General features: G+C 45.0%; 1 protein-coding gene across 1 annotated transcript in view; it reads left to right on the top strand.

The window, feature by feature from the left end:
* LOC309554096 (tropomodulin-2-like) overlaps positions 1–25,058 on the top strand; it is a 190,038-nt gene that overhangs the window by 88,566 nt on the left and 76,414 nt on the right. Inside the window, exon 3 of the mRNA XM_082255637.1 lies at positions 12,335–12,491. Coding sequence (XP_082111763.1) covers positions 12,335–12,491 — 157 coding nt within the window. The remainder of the gene's footprint in view (positions 1–12,334; positions 12,492–25,058) is intronic.

Raw genomic sequence — 25,058 nt, 5'->3', positions numbered from 1 at the left:
CCCCAGTTTGATCGCATATCGCAGTGCGATCGTGCAGTTCGCACAGGATCGGATCGCACAAGTGTGAACCACTGTGCGATCCGATCCTGATGCGGCAGCAAAAATGCCTCCTGTGCGTGTTTGCTGCGGGTGCGATGCGAATTTAGCCATACAAACTGTATGGCTAAACTCGCACCGCATAGCCGATCGCATGTAATGTCGGAGCAGTGTGCTCCGACATTACATGCGAACCCCGCACACGCAGAAGTGTGAACCGGGGCTCAGACTTATGAAATGCTTGTAATTATACTTCAGCATACCATAGTAACATCTGACAAAAAGATCTACAAACACTGAAGGGGCCGACTTTGTGAAAAAGAATATTTGTGTCATCCTCAAAACTTTTGGCCACAGCTGTACACTGCACGTGCAGTCAGAAAAGGAACAGACACTGCACACAGAATCACAGAAACTGCACACAGTCAGAAAAAGCATTCTCTGCAGAGTTAGAGAAAGTGTGCATGCAGTCAGAGAATGCACAGACACTACATATACAGTCAGAAACGCACAGGCACTACAGAAACTGCACATGCAGTCATAAAATGTACAGACACTCAATGTACAATCAGAGAAGCATTGGCACTGCTCATGTTGTCAGAGAACACACAAATGCAGCCTGTGCAGTTACAGTATAGGCACTGTAAACTAATTTAGAAAATCTACAGACACTGTGCATGCAGTCAAAGAACAAACAAGCATTGCACGTGTGGTCAGAGAACATACAGACACTGCACGTGTGGCCAGAAAACATACAGACAGTGCACGTGTGGTCAGAAAACATACAGACACTGCACGTGTGGCCAGAAAACATACAGACAGTGCACGTGTGGTCAGAAAACATACAGACAGTGCACGTGTGGTCAGAAAACATAAAGACACTGCAGGTGTGGTCAGAAAACATACAGACACTGCACATGTGGTCAGAAAACATACAGACACTGCACGTGTGGCCAGAAAACATACAGACACTGCACGTGTGGTCAGAAAACATACAGACACTGCACGTGTGGCCAGAAAACATAAAGACACTGCAGGTGTGGTCAGAAAACATACAGACACTGCACGTGTGGTCAGAAAACATACAGACACTGCACGTGTGGCCAGAAAACATACAGACACTGCAGGTGTGGTCAGAAAACATACAGACACTGCACGTGTGGTCAGAAAACATACAGACACTGCACGTGTGGCCAGAAAACATACAGACACGGCACATGTGGTCAGAAAACATACAGACACTGCACGTGTGGCCAGAAAACATACAGACACTGCACGTGTGGTCAGAAAACATGCATGAAAAACTTGATACTTTACACTCATAAAATAAACCTTTCTGATTTTACGTTTTCAAGAAACTAGCAAACTATTCTAGTATATTTTACTATTTGATGAGTCACGGTGAATTCTAAAAAAAACAAAAACAAATAAAAGCTTAAGGAGAAGCATCAAAAATGTCCTCCATTATTTCTAGGGGGGGGGGGGGTGGCTTATTTGCCTCAATAATGGTGTTTGTGGGCATTTGCAAGCATCAAGATAGGGAACTGTGATATGAGGTGATTAAACTTGTTGGTAGTGAGCATTTTTAATGAGTTGTGCCAGTCCGAACTGTATTGAAGGGCTTTCTGGCCTGTGTTAATTGCAAAATTAAAAGGAAGGTTCACATAGGGTAAGGGTTGTTCACACAGGGGTCTCAGCTTCACAAAGCAAGCAGTGAACTGGAAAAAAGGCAAGTCTCCTGACTACGATTCACAGCACCGCTGCTCTTGACAGGTTACTTTAGACCCAGCTCTCTGGCTCTCAGTTTACACAGCCTTTTAGTACAGCGCTGGTGGGCCCACTCCTGGCCTCTAGATAGGGTTCTCCCAGCACCAGTAGCTCTCTCGCTCTTAAAGATTCTTAGGCTCCCTCCAGCCCTATGGACTTGCTAGCTGCCTCAACTTTCTCAGTCTCCACAGACTCATGCAGCTGTCCCAACTCTCCCAGTCCTGGGAGAGTTGGCATGTAATCCCCTCAACATGGGGTGAAGTCTTTTGGCAAGCACACACAGCTCTCTCCTGAAAGGACTCTGTCTCCAAAATGGGAGCCGTGAGTTATGATCAGACCTTGCTTACATGGAGCATGTACACCTGTGCACTCACATGGCCTGCAGACTTGAACACCGTTAAATGGGCCCAACCTCACGTGTGCAAGAGGTCTTAGAATTTCATCTGAATCAGACATGAGTAGATCCGTTTGGCCAAACTTGGAGTCAATGCAGATTGCACAGTTTCATAGCGAAGAGATTTCATTTGTTAGATGAACTATTGTGTTCCACCAGGTAACTGGTCAAGGGGTGCAAAGAATGGTTGGTTTACTTCTTTATTCCCGAACTGAGAACCAGACACTGCAACCAAAACTCCATAGACTTCTGATAGCTACAAGCTCCGCGTACACAGGGCTCCACCACTATATTTACCAGTGCCAACATGGCAGCATACGTGTTGTATTATGCTGCCATGGATTGGTGCCAGGAAAGGAAAATTACAGTAAGTATTTGATACAATTTTCTGTTTTTTTGTTGTGTTTTTAAGGATATCATTAATGCCAATTATGCACATGGACCAGCAAGAAAAGGAAACACACGACTGTAATTAAGCTTTCTTTATGCTTCTTAGTTTAGTCCCTCTTTAAACAGCTCATCATCTGATTGACAAGTTGATTGGCACAAACACCACAGGACATTAATGATGCCGGGTTGCTTTGAACTAATTAATACCAGTCATGTTTTCTGCAAGATCCTAATTACATGGCTTTCATTTTACATGCTCTTGGCTGTTTCCTCCAGCTCTCCCGCATGCTGGCAGCTGTTCTTCCCACAGAAGCCAATAACAACACTGAAAAACTCTTTATTGACTGCAAAGTCACCTTTACTGGGAACAAATGAGGCTTCTTAAAATGAAACACATGTGTCGGTTTTAGGGGGAGGAAAATGTGCAAAATTTTCCATTCCATCAGGTAAATTAGTAACTTTGGCTTTGTCATCATGTGCTGGAAACAGAAATAGAAAGTGACATCGTATTTTTGTGCTTGGCGGAGAATTAAGATTTGTTAATGGTTAGTGCTGCTTACAGCAAAATCGTTTTTCTAAAGAACTAATCCCTTAATTACCAGAGTACTATGAGAGTACAACAAGTGTAACCATTTCAGTGCTTGGAAATTCTATTCAATTATTTGGGGCTGTTTTTAATGTGAAATCTGTGAATTTAAAGCTGAACTTTAGGCAAATAGCTAAATACTCAGAGGAAATACATAAATTAGAAAGGTTTTAACTCCTAAAGGATTTGTATTTCTGTATATCCATCCCTGAGTTTTACACAGCTCTGGACCTTGCTTTGTGCACTGGTGCTCAGTCATTTTGGAACAGGAAAGAGGCCATCACCAAACTGTTCCCATCAAGTTGGGAGCATGAAATTGTCCAAAATGTCTTCGTATGCTGACCCCTTAAGAGTTTCCTTCACTGGAACTAAGGGGCCAAGCCCAACCCCTGAAAAACAACCCCACACCATAATCTCACCTCCACGAAATGATTTGGACCAGTGCACAAAGCAAGATCCATAAAGACATGGATGAGCGAGTTTGGGGGGGAGGAACTTGACTGGCCTGCACAGAGTCCTGACCTCAACCAAATAAAATACCTTTAGGGTGAATTAGGTCAGAGACTGCGAGCCAGGCCTTCTTGTCCAACATCAGTGCCTCCTGACCTCACAAATGCGCTTCTGGAAGAATGGTCAAACATTTCCATAGACACACTCCTAAGCCTTGTGGAAACCCTTCCCAGAAGATTTGAAGCTGTTATAGCTGCAAATTTTGAGCCAACTCAATATTAAACCCTACGGACTAAGACGGGGATGCCATTAAAGTTCATGTGTGTGTGTAAAGGCAGGCGTTCCAATACGTTTGACATTATGGTGTATATTAAGGGTATAGGAAGTGATCAGGTTTAAGGCCCGTACACATGAGTGGAAATTCGGTCGGGAATTTTCATCCGACGACCGATCTGCCAATTTTCGGCTTGTTAGTATGATGCTTCCGACAACCGACTCCGACTTTTCGGCCGAAAAAATCCTGGTGTGCAGGCTATATAATTTTTGTCGACCGTCAAAACACGTCCGATTTTCGTCTCATTAGTACAGATTTCGAAGGGGAAAAATCTTATGAGCAAGACTAGGCATGCTCAGAGATGAAAGAACACATACAAAGCAATCCAACACATGACATCACTTCTGAAGTAGAATTCTGTCGTGCGGGAAAATTTGTGTGCAGTCTAGAGCACATTCCAACCAACAGACACCACTCTGGACAAAAGACGGACGACCGGTTTGGCGGTAATTCGTTGCGTGTGTATGAGGCTTAAGTCTGACATTTTTTTGCAATCCTGGCCTTTAAAGATGATGTCAGGTGAGCAGTTTACTTTCTGCAGTTTCTCTTGGCACATGAGAATTGGAAGGTTTGAGTCCTTTCCAATAAATAATGAAGGTAGCATTTTTGGGTAAATCTTCTTTTCTCCTATTTGTGTTCACCTAGCTCAGCACAAGAAAAATACACTGTAAATTAAGAATTTGTCATGTGATCTAACTTTGATTTTTATTAACGTATTCTGTGCCCCAGGGGACCATGTACTTGTAGTACTTTGTCCCATCTTCCTAGGTGCTGTTGAAAGCTGGGCTTAGATAGATAGATCGGCCGAATTTCAGTCAATATATGGCCCGGGATAAAACAGGACTGTATATATTTTAATTCGATCAGCGTTTGCTGCCAATCCACTACAGCGCTCATCAGTGTATCCTGACAGAGTCCGTCCTGCTGTCGGAATACAATAGCATAGCAGGGAGGATTCCTTCATCCTCCTCAATTGTCTGGATGGGGGATCATGTGGCAAGCTATGGCTATCTGTGAGGAAGGAAAAAGCACGCCCACCCGTCCTCATGCCCGTCTGAACATTCAGCTAGCAGGGATACCTCTTCTTTGAAAGAGGGCTGTTTTCTCTATCTCCAAGTGTGCTTGCCTGGTTTCCTACAACAAGTTAACTGACTATCCCCCCTTTGGGTCTTCTCACATGGGGCAGACTCTGCCTGCGATCCACTTGTTCGGCAGGAAATCTCTACACTGATCCCCACTGAGCAGGCGGATGACAGGTCCGTGTCCTCTCCACTTATGCAGAGCTGACACAGCCTGCTCTTCTCTATGGGCGGTCAGATGTAAACAGATTGCCTGCCTGTTTACACCCAACTGCCATTCAATCCAATTAGCTGAATGGAACGAGAACAGATCCCCATCCATTTTTTGTGGATCGGATTGGATGGAGATGGGTATAAATGGACACATGTCCGTTGACACCTGCCGCTCCATAGAGAGGACTGGAGGTTCCAATCATGTCTGCCTGAAAAACGGACAGATGGACCTGATCAGAACATTCGCGTGAAAGGGGCCTTTCCATGCATTCCTAGTGTGGAGCTTGTCTCAGGCAAGTGCTTTGAGACAGCAAAACAGCCGTCTCCTTGCCAGCTGTGTTGTCAAAGAGTTGTGGGGAGAGAGAAGATGGGACAAAGTACTACATGTACTTTGTCCCCTGAGGAACATAACACAAAAACACAAATTTATGTGCGAATTCTTTAAATGATTCCATGTGACTTTGCTCTTGGAAAGACCATCTTACACAATATAAGAATATCTGAGAAGGTTTGTGGGATGAGGAGAGGTTGTGTAGGCTGCTGAGAATTGTGCTTGATGGTAAAAAATTGGAAAACAATCCAAAACCCAATAGACTGTGTACCTCTGATTTCAGCACATCCAGAAGTTGATCATCTGGTGATGTCCTATGAGTACACTCACTTAGCTCTTTTGCTATAATGACAAAGTTCTCTGCACCCTGTATGTATCCTGTGTTTGTGTGTAACTTCTTGCCCAACTATGATGCCAGTACATAAACTTTATTACTCCACTGGGCTTCAATAAAATATGTGTTTCATTAACATGGGCTCCATTCAAATCTCAAACCACTTGTTCTGCGGTGCATGTTGAATGCCAGAGACGTCAAATCTTGTAACTGGATTATATGGGAACTCATATGCATTGGGAACACTTTTATTTGTATCCCATGGATGGATTTAATTTTTAATATTTATAGTAAAAAAAAAAAAAAAGTTACTTTAACCACTTAAGCCCTTCCTGACCAGGGGGTATTTTGCGATTCGGCACTGCGTGAATTTAACGGACAATTGCGCGGTCGTGTGATGCTGTACCTAAACGAATTTAACGTCCTTTTTTTTCCCACAAACAGACCTTTCTTTTGGTGGTATTTGATCACCTGTGCGATTTTTTGATCATGCGCTATAAACAAAAAAAGAGCGTCAATTTTGCAAAAATAACAATATTTTTCAAATTTTTTAATATGAAATTCCCCAAAAAAAAATGTAAAAATCAAAAGTTTTTAACATTTTCGGCCAATTTGTTTCATGCTACATATGTTTGGTAAAAAAAAATCGCAAAAAGCGTATTTTGATTGGTTTGCGCAAAAGTTATCGCGTTTACTAACAAAGGGAAAGATTTTTGTCATTTTTGTTGTTTTTTTTTTTTTAACGCGTAATGGCGGCGATCTGCGATTTATTTTTTGCGGTACTGCGACATTGGGGCAGACAGATCGGACCCTTGACTGACATTTTTGACACTTTTGGGGTTACCAGTGACATTACTGCAGTAATCAGTGCTATACATATGCACTGTTACTGTAAAAATACACTGGTAGTGAAGGGGTTAACTTTATTTGAGAGGGAGGGGCTGTGCGTGTCCCTAGGGGCGTGATTCTAACTGTGATTGGCTGTGGCTTGAAGTGTAGGAACAATGATCAACGGTCCTACAGAGTAGAACCGAATGATCACTGTTTCTACACAAGGGGGAATGACAGGCGGCTTGTTTACACTAGCCGCCTGCCTTTCTCCCGCTGTCACGGACAATCGTGAGTGAGCGGCGGACATCGGGTCCGCCGCTCACACGCGCGGGGGGGGTCCGTGACCGCGTGGGAGCGCGCCTCCGGTGGCGCGCGCTCGCTCCCCAGAGCCTCACAGGCTAGTGACGTACTGGTACGTCACTTTGCCTGTGAGGGGCTGACCGCCGCAGTATATGTACTTGCGGCGGTCGGCAAGTGGTTAAGTGATTGAGGCATAATGACATCCGCAAAAACATATATAAAGGGTCCTATACTACAGGGGTCTCCAAACTTTCTAAACAATGGGTCAGTTTACTGCCCTTTAAACTTTTAGGGGGGGTCAGACTGTGGACCATGGGAGAAGAAAATGGTATTCATGAAAAGATTAGTGCCCCATAGATGGTGTCAATGAGAAGAATAGTGTTCCATCTTTGATGTCAGTGGAGGAATTGTGCCTCAACGTTGATGTCAGTGGGAGGAATAGTACCATATCTTTGGTGTCAGTGGGAGTACAGTACTTCAAATCAGTGGGAATATCATATCATGTGGAAATGGTGTCTTAAGGGACAGATAAAGACAAGCAAAGGGCTGCATCTGGCTCGCAGGTTGCAGTTTGAGGACCACTGCTTTACTATAAAGAAGAACTGATGCCTGGCACTGCTGTGGCTTTGATATGTAACCTGTTTGATATCAACCAGCAATTTAATTCATTACATCCAACGACAAATGTATTACAATGAATAAACCTTAATCGCGACCTATTTTAATTAACAAGCCATAAATAAACCTTAATTGATTTACTGTATTAATTAACAAGAAAAAAGAAAAACAAAGGTATTGGAAATCATTACGTATCATTTATCAGGGCTTTATGGAATCACATGACAAACTGGGAAGTCAGCTATGTGCTAAAAAATATCCTTATCCACACATAGAAAAACCAAATGGTGTGTCTCTTATCAAAGGAAAGAGTAATAGATAACAAATGTCCATCTGCTTTTAAGAATTTTCTTGTTATAAAGTATCAGAATCCTTCCTGACCATGTGTATTGAGGGCTCATTTAGTCTTTTTTATAATTGCTTTTACAAAGAATACATTTCCTATACAAATAAAGCAATGACAGTTATTTTTCTTTAACCACTTTACCACCGGAGGATTTTGCTGTCTTACGTCTGGGCCACTTTTTGCGATTCGGCACTGTGCAAATTTAACTGACAATTGCGCGGTCATGCAACGCCGTACCCAAACGAAATTTACGTCCTTTTTTCCCCACAAACAGAGCTTTCTTTTGGGGGTATTTGATTACCTGTGCGATTTTTACTTTTTGCGCTATAAACAAAATAAGAGCGACAATTTTGAAAAAATAACAATATTTTTCACATTTTTTTATATGAAATTCCCCCCCAAAAAAATGTAAAAATCAAAATTTTTTATCATTTTAGGCCAATTTGTTTTCTGCTACATATTTTTGGTAAAAAAAATCACAATAAGCGTATTTTGATTGGTTTGCGCAAAAGTTATTGCGTTTACTATCGAAGGGAAAGATTTCTGTCGTTTTTGGTGGGTTTTTTTTGAACGAGTAATGGCGGCGATCTGCGATTTTTTTTTTTTTTTTTTTTTTTGCGGGACTGCGACATTGCGGCGGACAGATCGGACCCTTGACTGACATTTTTGACACTTTTGGGGGTACCAGTGACATTACTACAGTAATCAGTGCTATAAATATGCACTGTTACTGTAAAAATGACACTGGCAGGGAAGGGGTTAATTTCTATTGGTGATCAAGGGGTTAATGTATGCCTGGTGCTTACTGACGTGTGTGGGGGGGAGGGGACTATGTGAAACAAGGACAGATCGCAGGTTCAGCTATGCTGAACCCTGCAATCTGACCCTGCCTGTTACTTAGGAGATCCGCCTGCTTGTGTTTACACAATCGGGCGGATCTCCACACTCGATTCCCCGACGATCGGGGAAGAGCAGCGGCGATCGGCGCCGCTCCTCCCCTGGCCGGACTCCTGCTGTGACTGAATACAGCGGGGGCGAGCCTCCAGCGGCACGCGCGCGCCTCCTGAGAGAGGGTAATGTCTGGCGACGTAGGTCTACGTCACCAGACGTTATTGAGCCACTTTGCCGCAGTAGAGCTCTAGTGAGCAGCGGCAAAGTGGTTAAAGCAGAACAAAACCCATTGATTTAGTGGATTCAAAAACAGTTACATTCCCGGCATGCTGGGAAAGGTAACTGTCACATTTGCTTGTGTTCTCAACCAAGCTGTCAAACTATCAAATGGCTGGATTCCTAAGTGATCATATGAGTAGTACCATGGTGGCTGCAGATCAAACAGAGGCTAAGATAGCAGCTTCCTTGGCTGAAAAGAATAGTAGGGTTTAGTTCAGCTTTAATAGGGAACATAGCATTTGTGAAGTGACTTTTATCCTAGGAAGGCCATTGCTAATTAAAGAAGAGATACAGCCAAAGCTTGTTTGGCTGTACTTCTCCTGAAGATCACAGGAGTGCAGTTTGGTCTGTACTCCTGTGACCCATTTTCAGCAGAGAACGGGCTGAAGTCCAGGCTTGGGCAAGATCGGAACAAAAGTCATGGATCCGTCCACATGCCTGGACTGGCACTCAGCTCAGCCCTTCAGCGAGCTGCTGAGAGCCAGCCAAAGCCTGAGCGAGGGGGGGCAGAGCGGAGAGCCAGTGACTGACAGTCACCAGCTCTCTGCTCAGGGAGCCCAGAGAACCGAGTGGTCAGCGTTGTTAGATTGCTCAGATTTCAGTATTAGAGCCGTCGGGGGACAGATGCATCATCAGACCAATGCTGCATCCACCTAGGTAAGGATGATTGGGGGAAAAAAAACTCCATACTTCTCTTTTACCTGTCTTAGAAGGGGTTTGCTGTTTCATGTGTGTGTGCAGGCATGCTTTATGGATTGTTATTTTGTTTTTATATTATAGGATACAAACATTGTAATAGTAGCCCACAAAGCACTTCAAACAGCATTAGAACTGGTGTCGCTCTGTTTTTTGATAGTAGGCAATGGGGAGTGGGGACCTTCTAAGCTAAACTCAAGGATGAGCAAATACAGTCAGGTCATAAATATTGGGACATTGATACAATTCTAAACTTTTTGGCTCTATACACCTCCAGTCCACAATGGATTTGAAATGAAGCAAACAAGGTGTGCTTTAACTGCAGTCTTTCAGCTTTAATTTGAGGGCATTTACATCCAAATTAGGTGAAAGGTGTAGGAATTACAACAGTTTGTATATGTGCCTCCCACTTTTTAAGGGACCAAAATAATGGGACAGTTGGCTGCTCAGCTGTTCCATAGCCAGGTGTGTGCTATTCCCTCATTATCCCATTTACAAGGAGCAGATAAAAGGTCCAGAGTTAATTTCAAGTGTGCTATTTGCATTTGGAATCTGTTGCTGTCAACTCTCAATATGAGATCCAAAGACCTGTCACTATCAGTGAAGCAAGCCATCATTAGGCTGAAAAAACAAAACAAACTCATCAGATAGATAGCAAAAACATTAGGTGTGGCCAAATCAATTGTCTGGAACATCCTTAAAAAGAAAGAACGCACTGGTGAGCTCAGCAACACCAAAAGACCTGGAAGACCACGGAAAACAACTGTGGTGGGTGACCGAAGAATTCTTTCCCTGGTGAAGAAAACACCCTTCACAACAGTTGGCCAGATCAAGAACACTCTCCAGGAGGTAGGTGTATGTGTGTCAAAGTCAACAATCAAGAGAAGACTTCACCAGAGTGCATACAGAGGGTTCACCACAAGATGTAAACCATTGGTGATCCTGAAAAACAGGAAGGCCAGATTAGAGTTTGCCAAACAACATCTAAAAAATCCTTCACAGTTCTGGAACAGCCTCCTATGGACAGATGAGACCAATATCAACTTGTACCAGAGTGATGGGAAGAGAAGAGTATGGAGAAGGAAAGGAACTGTTCATGATCCATAGCATACCACCTCATCAGTGAAGCATGGTGGTGTTAGTGTCATGGCGTGGGCATGTATGGCTGCCAATGGAACTGGTTCTCTTGTATTTATTCATAATGTGACTGCTGACAAAAGCAGCAGGATGAATTCTGAAGTGTTTCGGGTAATATTATCTGCTTATATTCAGCCAAATGCTTCAGAACTCATTGGACGGCGCTTCACAGTGCAGATGGACAATGGCCCGAAGCATACTGCAAAAGCAGCCAAAGAGTTTTTTAAGGGAGAGAAGTGGAATGTTATGCAATGGCCAAGTCAATCACCTGACCTGAATCCGATTGAGCATGCACTTCACTTGCTGAAGACAAAACTGAAGGGAAAATGCCCCAAGAACAAGCAGGAACTGAAGACAGTTGCAGTAGAGGCCTGGCAGTGCATCACCAGGGATGAAACCCAGCGTCTGGTGATGTCTATGCATTCCAGACTTCAGGCTGTAATTGACTGCAAAGGATTTGCAACCAAGTTTAAAAAAGTGAAAGTTTGATTTATGATTGTTAATCTGTCCCATTACTTTTGGTCCCTTAAAAAGTGGGAGGCACATATACAAACTGTTGTAATTCCTACACCGTTCCCCTGATTTGGATGTAAATACCCTCAAATTAAAGCTGAAAGTCTGCAGTTAAAGCACATCTTGTTTGTTTTATTTCAAATCCATTGTGGTGGTGTATAGAGCCAAAAATATTCGAATTGTGTCAATGTCCCAATATTTATGGACCTGACTGTATTGTCTAAATACAAGAGGCATGTGTGTTGTTTCTTGAATCTTGGGGTGCTTTGTGTATTTCTTCCAGATTTGTACAGTAATGCAGTGTGAAACTTTCCCTCTGTGCAGGAGCTTCCTGTAATAAAGACTGCTCACTGCTGATCCCTCTCCCCGTGCAGAGAGTGATTGGTCTTATCTCCTCCCCTCCTGCATTTTTCTGTGGGCAGCCTGTAGTGGGTGGACCCTTTGGCTCCTTCTCATAGTTCTGCTCTCTGTACAGGCTATGTGCAGTGCAGTCATGTCACCACTAATTTTACAAGGTAATAACTGGGCTTTGTAGGGTGTTTGGTGCACACAAAGTGGACTGATATTCTCAGTGGCTATTGATAAATATAATAAAATGAAGGTTGTGTGCCTGGAGTCCAGCTTCAAAATTAATACTAGCTAGTAGGCATTTAGGAACTTGTACTTTTCCTGGAAGTGTCTCTTTTTGCTTTATCCTCGAAAAAGCACTATGCTGTTATTATCTTTGTTTGACAGATTCAGGATATTGGGTCATTTAGGGTGATGTCATGCTTAGTTTTTAATTCTCTAATGGCTTTCTTCATTTCCAGAATGCCTTGTTACCAGCTGGATTCCGACAGAAAGACCAGACAACGAAGGAAGCATCCGGAGCATTTGACAGAGAACATCTACTGGATTATTTACGTAAAGAAGCCATGGAGCATCAAGACAGGGAAGACGTTGTCCCTTTTACTGGTGAAAAAAAAGGTAACTCTAACCTGGACAATGAGTTTAAGAGAGTAACTTCACTCACTATTTTTTTCAGCCTCTTATCTTGTCCAATGGACTGCCTACAAAGAACATACCCTCCCACTGAATCCAGTGTTGTCCATTGTATACTGCCACTTTGTCTCAGCACTCCGCGTCCTGTACCCTCATCTGAAGTCATCAGGAAGCTGGCTATCAATTCTTAATTCTTGCAGCCAGGCCCCTGATGACGTCACATGCACAGTGCGGTCCACATAGCCCAGTGCAGTGAATATTGATTCAAAGCCTCTTGAGATGTGTAATGTTGGCATCTGAAGAGGCTTTCGTGGGGGGCATTGCTGTCATTCTCACCTAAAGAGAGAGCAGAAAGTGCTGGTGCAGTTCCTGCAAAAAAAGCTAATCAGTTAACCCATCCTACCCCTGAATTTTTTTATACTGTAGCCATATATGTGGATGATATGTTCTTACAGAGATGTGGTGGGTCACAAAGTTGGACAGGCTGTTTTTCACAGGGAGGTTGGGTGTCCTTATCTGGGTTTTGCATATCAATGTTTTATTTTTAACAGGAGAATGCTAAAGAACTGATATGATCACCTTGAACAATGACTTACTATCAGGAATGCTAGAGCATTTGTAGTTTTTGTTCTACTAAGACCAGAACAGAAGGCTTATGGAGAGAAAAAAACAAACAATCGTGTGTTCGGAATGTTCTTCAGTTTGAGTGCTGTCCTCTGGCATGGTAAAATAGTGTACATTCTTGTCAGGTATGCCAAGGATCTTTCCATGGTTCTGATATTTGCTAACAGCAACTCAGGGTTTCTCAACTCCTGTCCTCAGGGCACACTAACAGGCCAGGTTTGCAAGAAAACTGAAATACATCACAGGTGATATAATTTGCTGCTCAGTGATTGCAGTATTTTAGTCTGCATCTCCCCAAGGTAATACTTAAAATCTGGCCTGTTAGTGTGCCCTCAGGACTGGAGTTTAGAAACACTGGCCTAACTAAAGATCTATATACTGTAGGGCAGTGGTCCTCAACCCTGGCCTACAGGGCTCACTAACAGGCCAGGTTTGCAAGATAACTGAAATACATCCCAGGTGATATCATTTGCTGCTCAGTGATTGCAGTACTCTAGTCTGCATCTCCCCAAGGTAATACTTAAAATCTGGCCTGTTAGTGGGCCCTGAGGACCGGAGTTGAGGACCACTGCTGTAGGGAAACCAGGACCTCCTTCCACCTTCTGATGATCGTTTTAGTGATGCACCTCAGAATTCTATTCAATTTTCCCGCTGCTTGGACACACTGTTTGCTTATTTTGCAATAATCTGCATTAAGTACCCCCGCCAAACCTTTAGTTTTTTCACCTACAAACAGATTTAAAAGAACAGGACCTAGTATACTATTGACTGATCTCCATTTCCAAAGTACCCCTATTTATAACTACACTATCTATTCTTTAGCCAACTTGATATTCTCTGAACCACCCAAGGTTTAAAGGAGAAGTGCGGGGATTTAAAAAAAAAAACAATCAAACATACATACTCACTATGGTTGCAGCATTGGTCCCGCGGGACACACATTTAAGGCTCAGCTGTAAGCCTCTACTCGTGTCAAGACACCACCAGTTATTCACCTTGCTCCAGAGTCGGGACCATTCGTTCCTTAGAGACATCTGCAATGTTTGCTCCATTGGAGAGCCTTACTGTAACCTAGTGTAACCTAACCTAAGATGATTATCTAAGAACTCGGAATTGGCATAGCTATCAGCTATACTTTATGCCTTACCACATATATTGAGGATTGTTGCCCGTGCCCTCAAGCAAGTCATCGCAAAACATTTTGAGCTCAAAAATGTTACTACTCCAATTCCGCTGGGGATCGTTCTAAGGCTCTGGCTTACCAGCTGGCCCTTGCCCTGCTGTTAGAATTGGGTTGGTCAAACACTAAGATAGAAGTCTGACAAAACGACATATTTTATGTGTTTTTTGGATATACAGTATATGTCATTTTGTATTAAACTTTTCTGCATTTTTTTTATTGGTGCCTAAAAAGTAAATTTTTCCTCTTATGTATAAGCCCATGCTGCAGTTGACCCCCACAGGCTCTAAGCCCATGAACTGAACAATCAGGTGAACTCTAATCACTCAGTTTTCGCGTTCTCGCCGAGCAGAGAGTGGTGACTTTCAGTCACCGCTCTCTGCTTAGTCCCTCCAGTCCTCACCGGAGCACTGGACTCTGGAGGGGCAGGATCGGCTGGCCCAGGCTCTCATCCGCTCGCCAAGAGGCTGAGCCGTCTGCTGGTCTGAAATCTAGGTGGAGCCTGACATTATTGTCGGAATACATCCAGAGACTGGAGCCCTTTGACCTCAGCCAACAGCAGACTTCAGTCACAGGAGTGCAAAAGTAAGTGCACTACTGTGACCCACATGAGATGTATGACCAAAAAAGCTCTGCCCATAATACTCTTTTGAGACTTGAGTTTGTACATTTTTTTTTTTTTTTAAATGAAATCATTATGTGGGACTGTATTAAAATCTTTTCTGAATTCAAGCTAAACTCTATCCACAGTGCCACCCTGGTCCAAAAGGTTTGTGGTAGGGATAGACCAATTATCGGCAAGGCCAATATATCGGGGGCCGATATGCACTTTCCTCGACATATCAGTATCGGCCCTAGAACTGTCCGATATTGACAATATTTTTGTGATGTCATTTTGCCTTCTTAGGCCGCCTCCCTCACCTTGGACAGCCTCGTCTGGAGTTGGGACTAGTCTCGCGGGAGTGTATCACAGCCATAAACCCACCCACAGCAGCCCGGTGCCAGCCAACCAACCACATCCACAGGCCCTGTACCAGCCAGCCACAGGCACTGTACCAGCCAGCCAGCCGCCCACAGGCTCTGTACCAGCGAGCCAGCCACCCACAGGCTCTGTACCAGCCAGCCACAGGCACGGTACCAGCCAGCCAGCCACCCACAGGCTCTGTACCAGCCAACCAGCCATCCACAGGCCCTGTACCAGCCAGCCACCCACAGGCCCTGTACCAGTCAACCAGCCACCCACAGGCCCTGTACCAACCAGCCACAGGCACTGTACCAGCGAGCCAGCCAGCCACACACAGGCCCTGTACCGCCAGGCACCCACAGGCCCTGTACCAGCCAGCCACAGGCACTGTACCAGGCAGCCAGCCATCCACAGGCCCTGTACCAGCCAGCCACCCACAGCCCCTGTGCCAGCCACCCACTCACCACAGGGTGCCAGCCAACCAGCCCCCCACCACAGGGTGCCAGACAGCCAGCCACCCACAGGCCCTGTACCAGCCAGCCACAGGCACTGTACCAGCCAGCCACCCACAGGCCCTGTTCCAGCCAGCCACCCACAGCCCCTGTGCCAGACACCCACCCACCCACCACAGGGTGCCAGCCAGCCACCCACCACAGGTGCCAGCAAGCCAGCCATCAAGCATTAAAGAAAAATTAACATGTTCAGTACCAGATTTGTGTCAAAATTTTCTTTATTTTTCAAAACGTTGTGACCAAAATATCGGTATCGGCCCTGAAAAAACCATATCGTCTATCCCTAGTTATTGGTATAGTCAAAAATTTCCAACGGCTTTTACCTTGTCTGTGTCCAATCTCCTGAATGTGGTAGCATAACCCTAAAAATATTCCAGTGTCCTGTAATATACTTCAAGAAGGTTATTTCGCAGTTAAGACAAAAATCCTATTCTCCTCTTGGTTCAAATATCATTTATATGAACTACGACAAAGTTTAGGATAGACTTTTTTAGTTGTCTTTTTGCATCTTTTCTTGAAGGAACATGTTTTTTCTTATAGAAAATTCCAGAGCAAAGGCATTAAACAGCTGTCAGAATCACAAAGTCGTGTTTTTTCTTGCCTACTTGTCTGAAATATAAAACATGTAATTATATACAGCTTTTTTCATATCACCAATAATTACTGTATTTAGTTTGTATTTGTATGTAGTATATTTACAATGTATTTAATTGTAGTAATTACTTAAATTATGTTCTCCAATTGGTATGGACTGCCTCAGTACTTTATCACATTTTGTATTGTTATCCACATAGAGGGGGTATGGAGGTTGCCTTCATCCCTATTTATTAGTACTTGGCTGAAAAACCCTCTTTTGGTTGGGACTTTATGGCACCTATCAAAACAATGTTAATACAAGTAAGGACAAAAAGGTCTATTCAGAAAGTAATGTATCAGAAAGATATACATCACATTGATTCATTTGCATGAATACATATGGAATTATCCATGGTACATGCCGAGTTGCTAGCAAGTGGTAAATTGTTCCAACATGTTTTGAAGTTTATTATGTATATATCTTCATCAGGGATTACAATACCATGGGGATGGGAGACTTCATCCGATTGCGGCCCGACGTCACGCCGGACGTAGGGGGCGAGGGAACGTAATGACTCCAGCTGTGCAGTGCCGATGGTCACGATGGTCGCCGTTCCATTGGATGAAGGCAGATGACGTGGACGCTGACGCGTTTCACTGGTGCCGAGCCAGTTTCCTCAGAGCTCAGCCTTCATCCAATGGAACGGCGACCATCGTGACCATCGGGCACTGCATGGCTGGAGTCATTACATTCCCTCGCCCCCTACGTCCGGCGTGACGTCGGGCCGCAATCGGCGTGCCCGTCCCCGCTACAAGGAAGCATTCAGAGGGGAGTAAACCACGGGGACGCCAACGCCAGAGTGCACCGTTAATAGGTCATTTGGGTCCACACACCCCGGGAAGACACCTATGGCTCATATGCAAGGGCGGTAACCAGATATTATTACTGTTAACAGTTTCTCTACTGATGTCTTCTGAGTGAATCTGTCATCTACGCAGTGTATGGTTTACCTGGGAACCTTTTTGACTCAGCAAATCCTATTTGCCTGTTCTCAACTTACCAGTCACTTGTCTCCATCAGACCGAGTTCCCTTTACATAGGATTCAACACTACTATCATCCATTCACCCCATGTGGTGACCTTGTCCATGTGGAACTATATCTGTTGAGTATTGTATGTTTATCGCAGTCTTTACTGTTTACTGGCATTGGGACTGAGCAATACCATCCACTTCCCACCTGACCTTTCAAGCCCGTCGTCCTTCATATTATCATTATTTACCATTATCAGTCTTCATACTCAACCCGGGTTGATGTTCCTTTTTTGGATGTTTTTTTGTTTTTAATCTGTTTTTATTTATGCTGTGCCACACTTATTTACACTGTTTTTCAATTTGCACTGGCATACGTGCCTAATAAAGCTAATTTTTGTTTGATTTTTCAACAACGGTGTCCTTAGTTGACTCTTTCCCTGGGGGGATCTTTGGTCTCTCCATACCCTCTTTTTTTTCAGTACATTTTTTTGTCAACAGCCACCTGTTGTTTGTCTGGGCCCTATCTAGTACCTGTCTTTGGTCCTTTCTCATTGTGGCCCCTGGGAATATGCTCTAGTTTAATCTTTACTCATTAGTCCGTTGGTAACTAGAAAGTGAGTGATGACCAAAAATGTGAGATCACTGGCATAGAGGTGAGAGCATACCCATAGGAGTAGCATGAATGGGGTGTTATTACCTATTGTAGCAAATTGAGCACCCAAATGGAATGCACAGGAGGAGTGGTGATCACTTGCACAACAATTTAATTGGTCTTTAATTTTGTTTTTTCTTTTTCTTTTCTATTTAATTGGCTTACCATCAACCAAGGACTGCACTTTTTTATATATGTTCACTGTTCACAATCTCGCGTGAGCACTGCAAAATACATATGTTGTAATTTATTATAAGAGCATTGGTAGATATATATTTGTTTAGAAGTGGATTTCATGGTTCATTGTTTGAGCACTGTGGAGTGTGCACTTTGTGTTTTATAGAAAGACACTGGATATAAATTGCTTGAAAGGAGCTTTTTAGGGTTTATTTAGAATATATTTGAAGTGCAGCGCATTAATTGAATTGTAAGGGTTGAGAGGTGTGCTACGTACAGACTCCAGGGTTGAGAGGTGCACTACCTACCGAGTGCAGGGTTGAGAGGTTCACTACATACCGAGTGCAGGGTTGAGAGGTACACTACATACCGAGTGCAGGTTAGAGAGGTGCACTATGTACCGAGTGCAGAATGGAGAGGTGCACTACCTACCGAGTGCAGAATGGAGAGGTGCACTTCCTACCGAGTGCAGGGTTGAGAGATTAACTACATACCGAGTGCAGGGTTGAGAGGTGCACTACATACTGAGTGCAGGTTAGAGAGGTGCACTATGTACTGAGTGCAGGGTGGAGAGGTGCACTACATACCGAGTGCAGAATGGAGAGGTGCACTACATACCGAGTGCAGAATGGAGAGGTGCACTACCTACCGAGTGCAGGGTTGAATGGTGCACTACGTACCGAGTGCAGGGTTGAGAGGTGTGTTACGTACTGAGTGTTGGGTTGAGAGGTGCGATACATACCGAGTGCAGGGTTGAGAAGTGCACTATGTACCGAGTGCAGGGTTGAGAAGTGCGCTATGTTCCGAGTGAAGGGTTGAGAGGTGCGGTGTGTTCCGAGTGCAGGGTTGAGAGGTGCACTACTTACCTAGTGCAGAGTTGCGGGGTGCACTATGTGCTGAGGGATATGCTGTGTCCTTTCAAGTTCTCCCCAGTACAGAGCTCACCCTCATTCCCCCATTCCAGTACAGAGCTCTCTTCCCCACACATCCTCTGAAAGAGTGGGGCTGCTGCAAAAGAGCAGCCACAACTTACCTGCTACCTCCAGCAGTCTGCATGGATAAGAAGAAGCTTCTGCCGTGGAGCTGGCAGGATCCTCTTCTCAGAGCTCCCCCTCCTTGCAAGGCACCTTTATGTGGCCATGCAGTGTGCACTGGGCCAGCGGCCCATCCCTCCTCTCCTTTTGAGCTGAGTGGCTGGACCTGAGCTTTTCTGGTAACAAAATTAAAAAATCATATAGGATTGAGAGAGAATATGATAATCAACTTTGCCAAACATATAAACCACCTATTTTGATCTGCTTTGTGTATCTGTGCAGTAACGACAAGGTGGGGGCTGGGTTCTTTCTGGTGTTATAATGATACAGTTTTCCCCCCAGGAGTACATTGGGAAATGTTTGAATTTTGCTTATTCTGGTAACATTACGGAGACAGAATGAATGAACGGAGGCTGGCTGAAGCTAATGTTTTTTTTTTTTATATATATTTTGCTTTCCCTGGTTCCCTGGACTGGACCTGAACTCCCCGCCTCCCTGTCCAAGCCGTGCGGGCTGAGCCCCCCCCCCCCCCCCATCTGAGCCGAGCCGGCACACCTCACTGCCCAAGCCAAGTCACACACTTGCCCTCAGCCTATTTCCACTTGCCAAATGCGAGCAAGCGAGTGGAAATTTTGTGGGCTGAAATAGGATCTATAAATGGAGGAAGCAGGCCTTTAAATCATCAGCCCCTCCTTCATTCATACATTCTGCTTGATTTTATAGAAGCTGTAGTATGGCTTTTATGAATGAAGTAGCTGGGCAGAAAGGGTCAGCATAGTTGGTCACTCCTGTTAAGTACCTGTGACAGCCCCTTAGTACTATTAACCCGCTGCACCAGAAGGTTAAGTAATGTCCTTTATGTGTATTTTGCATTTTTTTAGGTATGTTTAGGCTTTTTAAATTATTCTTTATTGGACCACTGATACTTAATACACACAACCATGACCCCAGCTAAAACAGAAAGGCTAAGAAAATGATCTATAGCATTTCTCTATCTGAATATTAAATATTTAAATATTATCAGATCTGCTGTATAAAAGCATAATGTGAGTGCATTGTTTCAGCAGGGAAGGTCAAAGTTATTGCAACTCCTTAGTGGGAAAAGTTTATTTACACTGTTGAGTAATGATTTGAGTGTTTGTGCGTGTCTTTTCTGCATTTTGAAGAACATGTGGATTCTATTATGATGCAAGAGAATCCAAATCCTCCCCATATGATGCATTGGAAAGGGACTGGTTATCATCCAAGTACTCGTATTCCTTTTTGTCATAGCTATAAGATTGGTTTCATGCCATGACTGGTTAGCTAAGCTATTAATGCTGATATTAAAATTTCTGCAGCAATCTGTTTTTATTTGTGCACTCATTTCATCCCTTTGGAAGGAATGCCGCAATAAAACAAGTGCAATGTAAGATAGGTGCCTTGCACAGTTTTGTTTGAGATGAAAGTGATTCTTAAATGTTTTTTTTTCCTTAAATAACAAACATGTCATACTTACCTGCTCGGTGCAATAGTTTTGTACAAAGCAGCAACAATTTTCCTCTTCTCAGGTCCCCCGTTGGTGCTCCTTCCCCACCCCCATCTCCCCCGAGTGTCCCCATAGCAAGCTGCTTACCATGGGGGCACTTGCACGGGTTTGCCTCGCTGTCTGCATTATCCATCTATTGATACAGACAGAAAGGCTTGACACCGCCATCCCAACTCCAGCCTCCCTTATGGCTGTGATTGCCATTGGCTCTGTACCAATGAGGAGGAAGAGAGAAGACAGAGCCTCTGCCCTCCTGCATTGCTGGATCAAGATCGGGCTCAGGTAAGTATAAGGGGGCGCTGGGGGACTGCATACAGAAGCTTTTTGTTTACGTTAATGTATAGAATGCATTGAGGTAAAAAAGCTTTGTAACCACTTGAAGGCACTATCATTTCGTTGCTTGCATTATAAATAATCCTTGTTAAACTTTGCATTGATGAACAGATCATTCATTTATAATGATGGAGGATGACTTTTACTGTCATGATCACTCCAAAACTAAGCCCTCTGCAATGTTTTTAGGGTCTGTGTGGATGGACAAATTCAGCACGCTTTAAAGAGCATTCAGCCTAAATTTGAGATAGGTTCAATCCCCTCTGAGATCCTTCTGAGTTCTAACCTGCTTCTGAACTATTTTTAATCTTCTGCTGCTTCAAGTTGATTTGTATTCCCATTGATTTATATAGCTGGGGGGGTACGGAATTATTAAAATCCAAAGTTTGGACAGTGTGTAACAGTGTGCAGCAGATGATACTGATCTTCAATGCTTTACTATGTTCCTTGTTGATTAGTTGACCAAACATTTTATACTTCCACACCCTGATTTCTACACAAGTTTCCACCCAGTCCGCACACCATAGGGTGCTGTTCCACAAAGCACTGCTATACTTCACCCCTAGGGCTCTGAGGCTCTCTGCACAATTCTCCCTCCATCTGCATACTACAGATGCTGACTCCATTCACCCATCCTACCCTCCTCTTCACTGCTATGTGCTCCTAGCAAAATCCTCCCCCAATCCGCACACTGCTGCTGACTTCTCTACACCCCATCTGCACCCCATAATCCCTCTGTGACGAGACCAATCTCGCCACTGGGCATTGGAGAAGCCTGGTTGCTCGCCTCCTGCAATGTGACTATGGACCCTCTCATCAGCCCATGCTAAACGTAAACCCCATGGCGATTTGACTGTGTTTGTGGCATCTGAGCGCTGTTTGGATATGTTGAGCGCTCAGATCCAGGCTATCTGGGGATGGGTTGAATGTGGGGGTTCTGTTCAGTAGACTGGGAGTTATGCATTTTTGTATCTTTTTGTGTTTCTTTAACCATGTGGCTAATGGAGTCTTGCCTCTATCCTGGAAGCTAAACCTTATTCCTGTAAACTGTAAGGCACAGGAAGTGCACTCCTAATATGGGACCAATGGGAAAGCGGTTGTTGGGGGAAGGAAGTTCCAAATTCTGTAAAAGTGTGCTGTGTTCTTCCAATAAATGTTGTTCCTGTTTTACCCTCAACTCTGACCTTTGTCTCGTTTTTAAGGGGGGATTTATTATCTGTGGCTAGAGACTGTTTCCTGCTAATATAAGCCCCTTGGTTACGGTGGCTATTCGGCGGTTTCATTCCTTTTTACGCTGAGGTTCGTAACACCCTCCATCCCCATCTCCTTTTCTGCAAACTTCTACCACTCCTCTTCACACTCCCAAACCCACTGCTTCCACTCCTTTGTACCCCCTTTCATGCTGCCCATTGACATACAGTCCTCCACACTCCTACACGTACAGCTGTTTATCAGCCCTTTCGCAGTCCTCTCCTATATTTACTGCGCTCCATGATGTCTTCCTCACTTTTCACCTGTATATACTGCCCACTTTCATGCAATTCTGTACAATACCTACTGGCCTCATCATACCATCTGCACTACTACCCACCATTATGCCCATATAGTAGAGACCGACCGATTGTCGACGACAATGATATATCGAGGGCCGATATGCACTTTCCCTGATATATCGGAATCGGCCTTTGGATTTACCGATATTGCCGTGACGTCATTGCGTATGTTCTGCCACGCGACTCCGCCTTCTGCGGCCTTCATAGGCTGCCTCCCTCAGCCTCGTTACAGTGTGTTTTACCCGCCGGGGCCACACTGGAGTCTGCTCTGCATGCTGTGCAGTCGGTCGGGACAGTGAGTGATCTTCTAGTTCAGTCACAGACACAGTGCATGTTGTGTAACACAGCCGCCGCGGCCACCCACCACCCACAGCTGCCCGTTCCCAGCCAGCCACCCAGTCCCAGACACCCACTGGCCTACCAGCCAGCCAGCTACAGGCCCTGCCTGACTGTACCTGCCAGCCACCCACCAGCCCTGGGCCTGTACTTGCCAGCCACCCGCCACACAGGGTGCCAGCCAGCCACCAAAGGGTGCCAGCCAGCCACCCACCACAGGGGGCCACCCACCCACCACAAGGTGCCAGCCAGCCACCAAAGTATACCACACCACCCACCAAGGGATGCCAGCCACCCACCCACCACAGGGTGCCAGCCATCCACCCACCACAGGGTGCCAGCCAGCCAGCCACCCCCCACAGGGTGCCAGCCAGCCACCCACCACAGGGTGCCAGCCAGCCACCCACCCACCCACCACAGGGTGCCAGCCAGCCACCCACCAAAAGGTGCCAGCCACCCATCACAGGGTGCCAGCCAGCCACCCACCCACCACAGGGTGCCAGCCACCCACCCATCTACCACAGGGTGCCAGCCACCCACCAAAAGGTGCCAGCTACCCACCCACCACAGAGTGCCAGCCAGCCAACCCACAGGGTGCCAGCCAGCCACCCACCACAGGGTGCCAGCCAGCCACCCACTCATCACAGAGTGCCAGCCAGCCAACCCACAGGGTGCCGGCCAGCCACCCACCACAGGGTGCCAGCCAGCCACCCACTCATCACAGAGTGCCAGCCAGCCACCAACCACAGGGTGCCAGACAGCCACCCACCACAGGGTGCCAGACAGCCAGCCTCCCACCCACCACAGGGTGCCAGACAGCCACCCACCCTCCCACCACAGAGTGACAGCCAGCCGGCCAGCCAGCCACCCACCACAGGGTGCCAGACAGCCACCCACCCACCACAGGGTGCCAGCCAGCCACCAAAGAGTGCCAGCCAGACACCCACTAAAGGGTGCCAGCCAGCCACCCACCACAGGGTGCCAGCCAGCCACCAAAGGATGCCAGCCAGACACCCACCAAAGGGTGCCAGTCAGTGCAAAACTGCTAGAAAAAAAGCTAGACAGTGGATTAGAGCCAGTGGACTACTGCTGCAGTAGTGTGCCACTCACTGCTGCAATAATTTTAAATCACTACTGCAGTAGTGATTAAAAATTATTGCAGTGAGTGAGTGCCCTACTGCAGCGGTAGTCCACTGACTCCAGTCCAATCCACTGTGTAGCTGTTGTGTTGCCTAGCTTTTTTTTCTAGCAGTTTTGCACTGACTGCAGTAGTGCAGTGAGTGCCATACTGAAGGGGTAGTCCACTGACTCCAGTCCAATCCACTGTGTAGCTGTTGTGTTGCCTAGCTTTTTCTCTAGCAGTTTTGCACTGACTGCAGTAGTTGCAGTGAGTGCCATACTGCAGACTGCAGAGGTAGTCCACTGACTCCAGTCCAATCCACTGTCTAGCTTTTATCTAGCTTTTTTTCTAGCAGTTTTGCACCGACTGCACTGCAGTAGTGATTTTAAATTATTGCAGTGAGTGATTGCACTACTGCAGCAGTTTATTATGCATTAATGCACAATCAGAATGATGTGAAACTAAATGTCCCTGCAATTGAAGTTTTCCTATCATTTCTCATGCAGTTAAGGTGTGAAGAACAAGCTCCTAATGTTAAAATTGTTAATAAATAAAATTTTACATGTTCAGTAACAGATTTGTGTCGAAATTTGTGTTCATTTTGCAAAATTTTAAATGTACAAAAATATTGTCCGATACCGATATGCAATGGCCAAAATATCGGTATCGGCAACGAAAAACCGATATCGGTCGATCACTACCATATACCCCACACTCATCTGCACATATTACCTGCTGTCATACCCGTTACACGCCTCTCCTGCACATATTGTCCACTGTCATACCCTTTTCATTCCTCCTCTATTCATATTTCTTGTGGTCATACCCTCTGCACTGCTCTCCTGTGCATACTGTCCACCATCATACCCTCCCCACTTCTCTTCTGCACATATTATATTAATTGGAATTTGCTCACCCTTGCCTGTTAT

This window comes from Pelophylax lessonae, assembly GCF_965119305.1.
Source record: "Pelophylax lessonae genome assembly, chromosome: 4".
NCBI lineage: Eukaryota > Metazoa > Chordata > Amphibia > Anura > Ranidae > Pelophylax > Pelophylax lessonae.
This window is presented reverse-complemented; position numbering and strand designations above follow the sequence as displayed.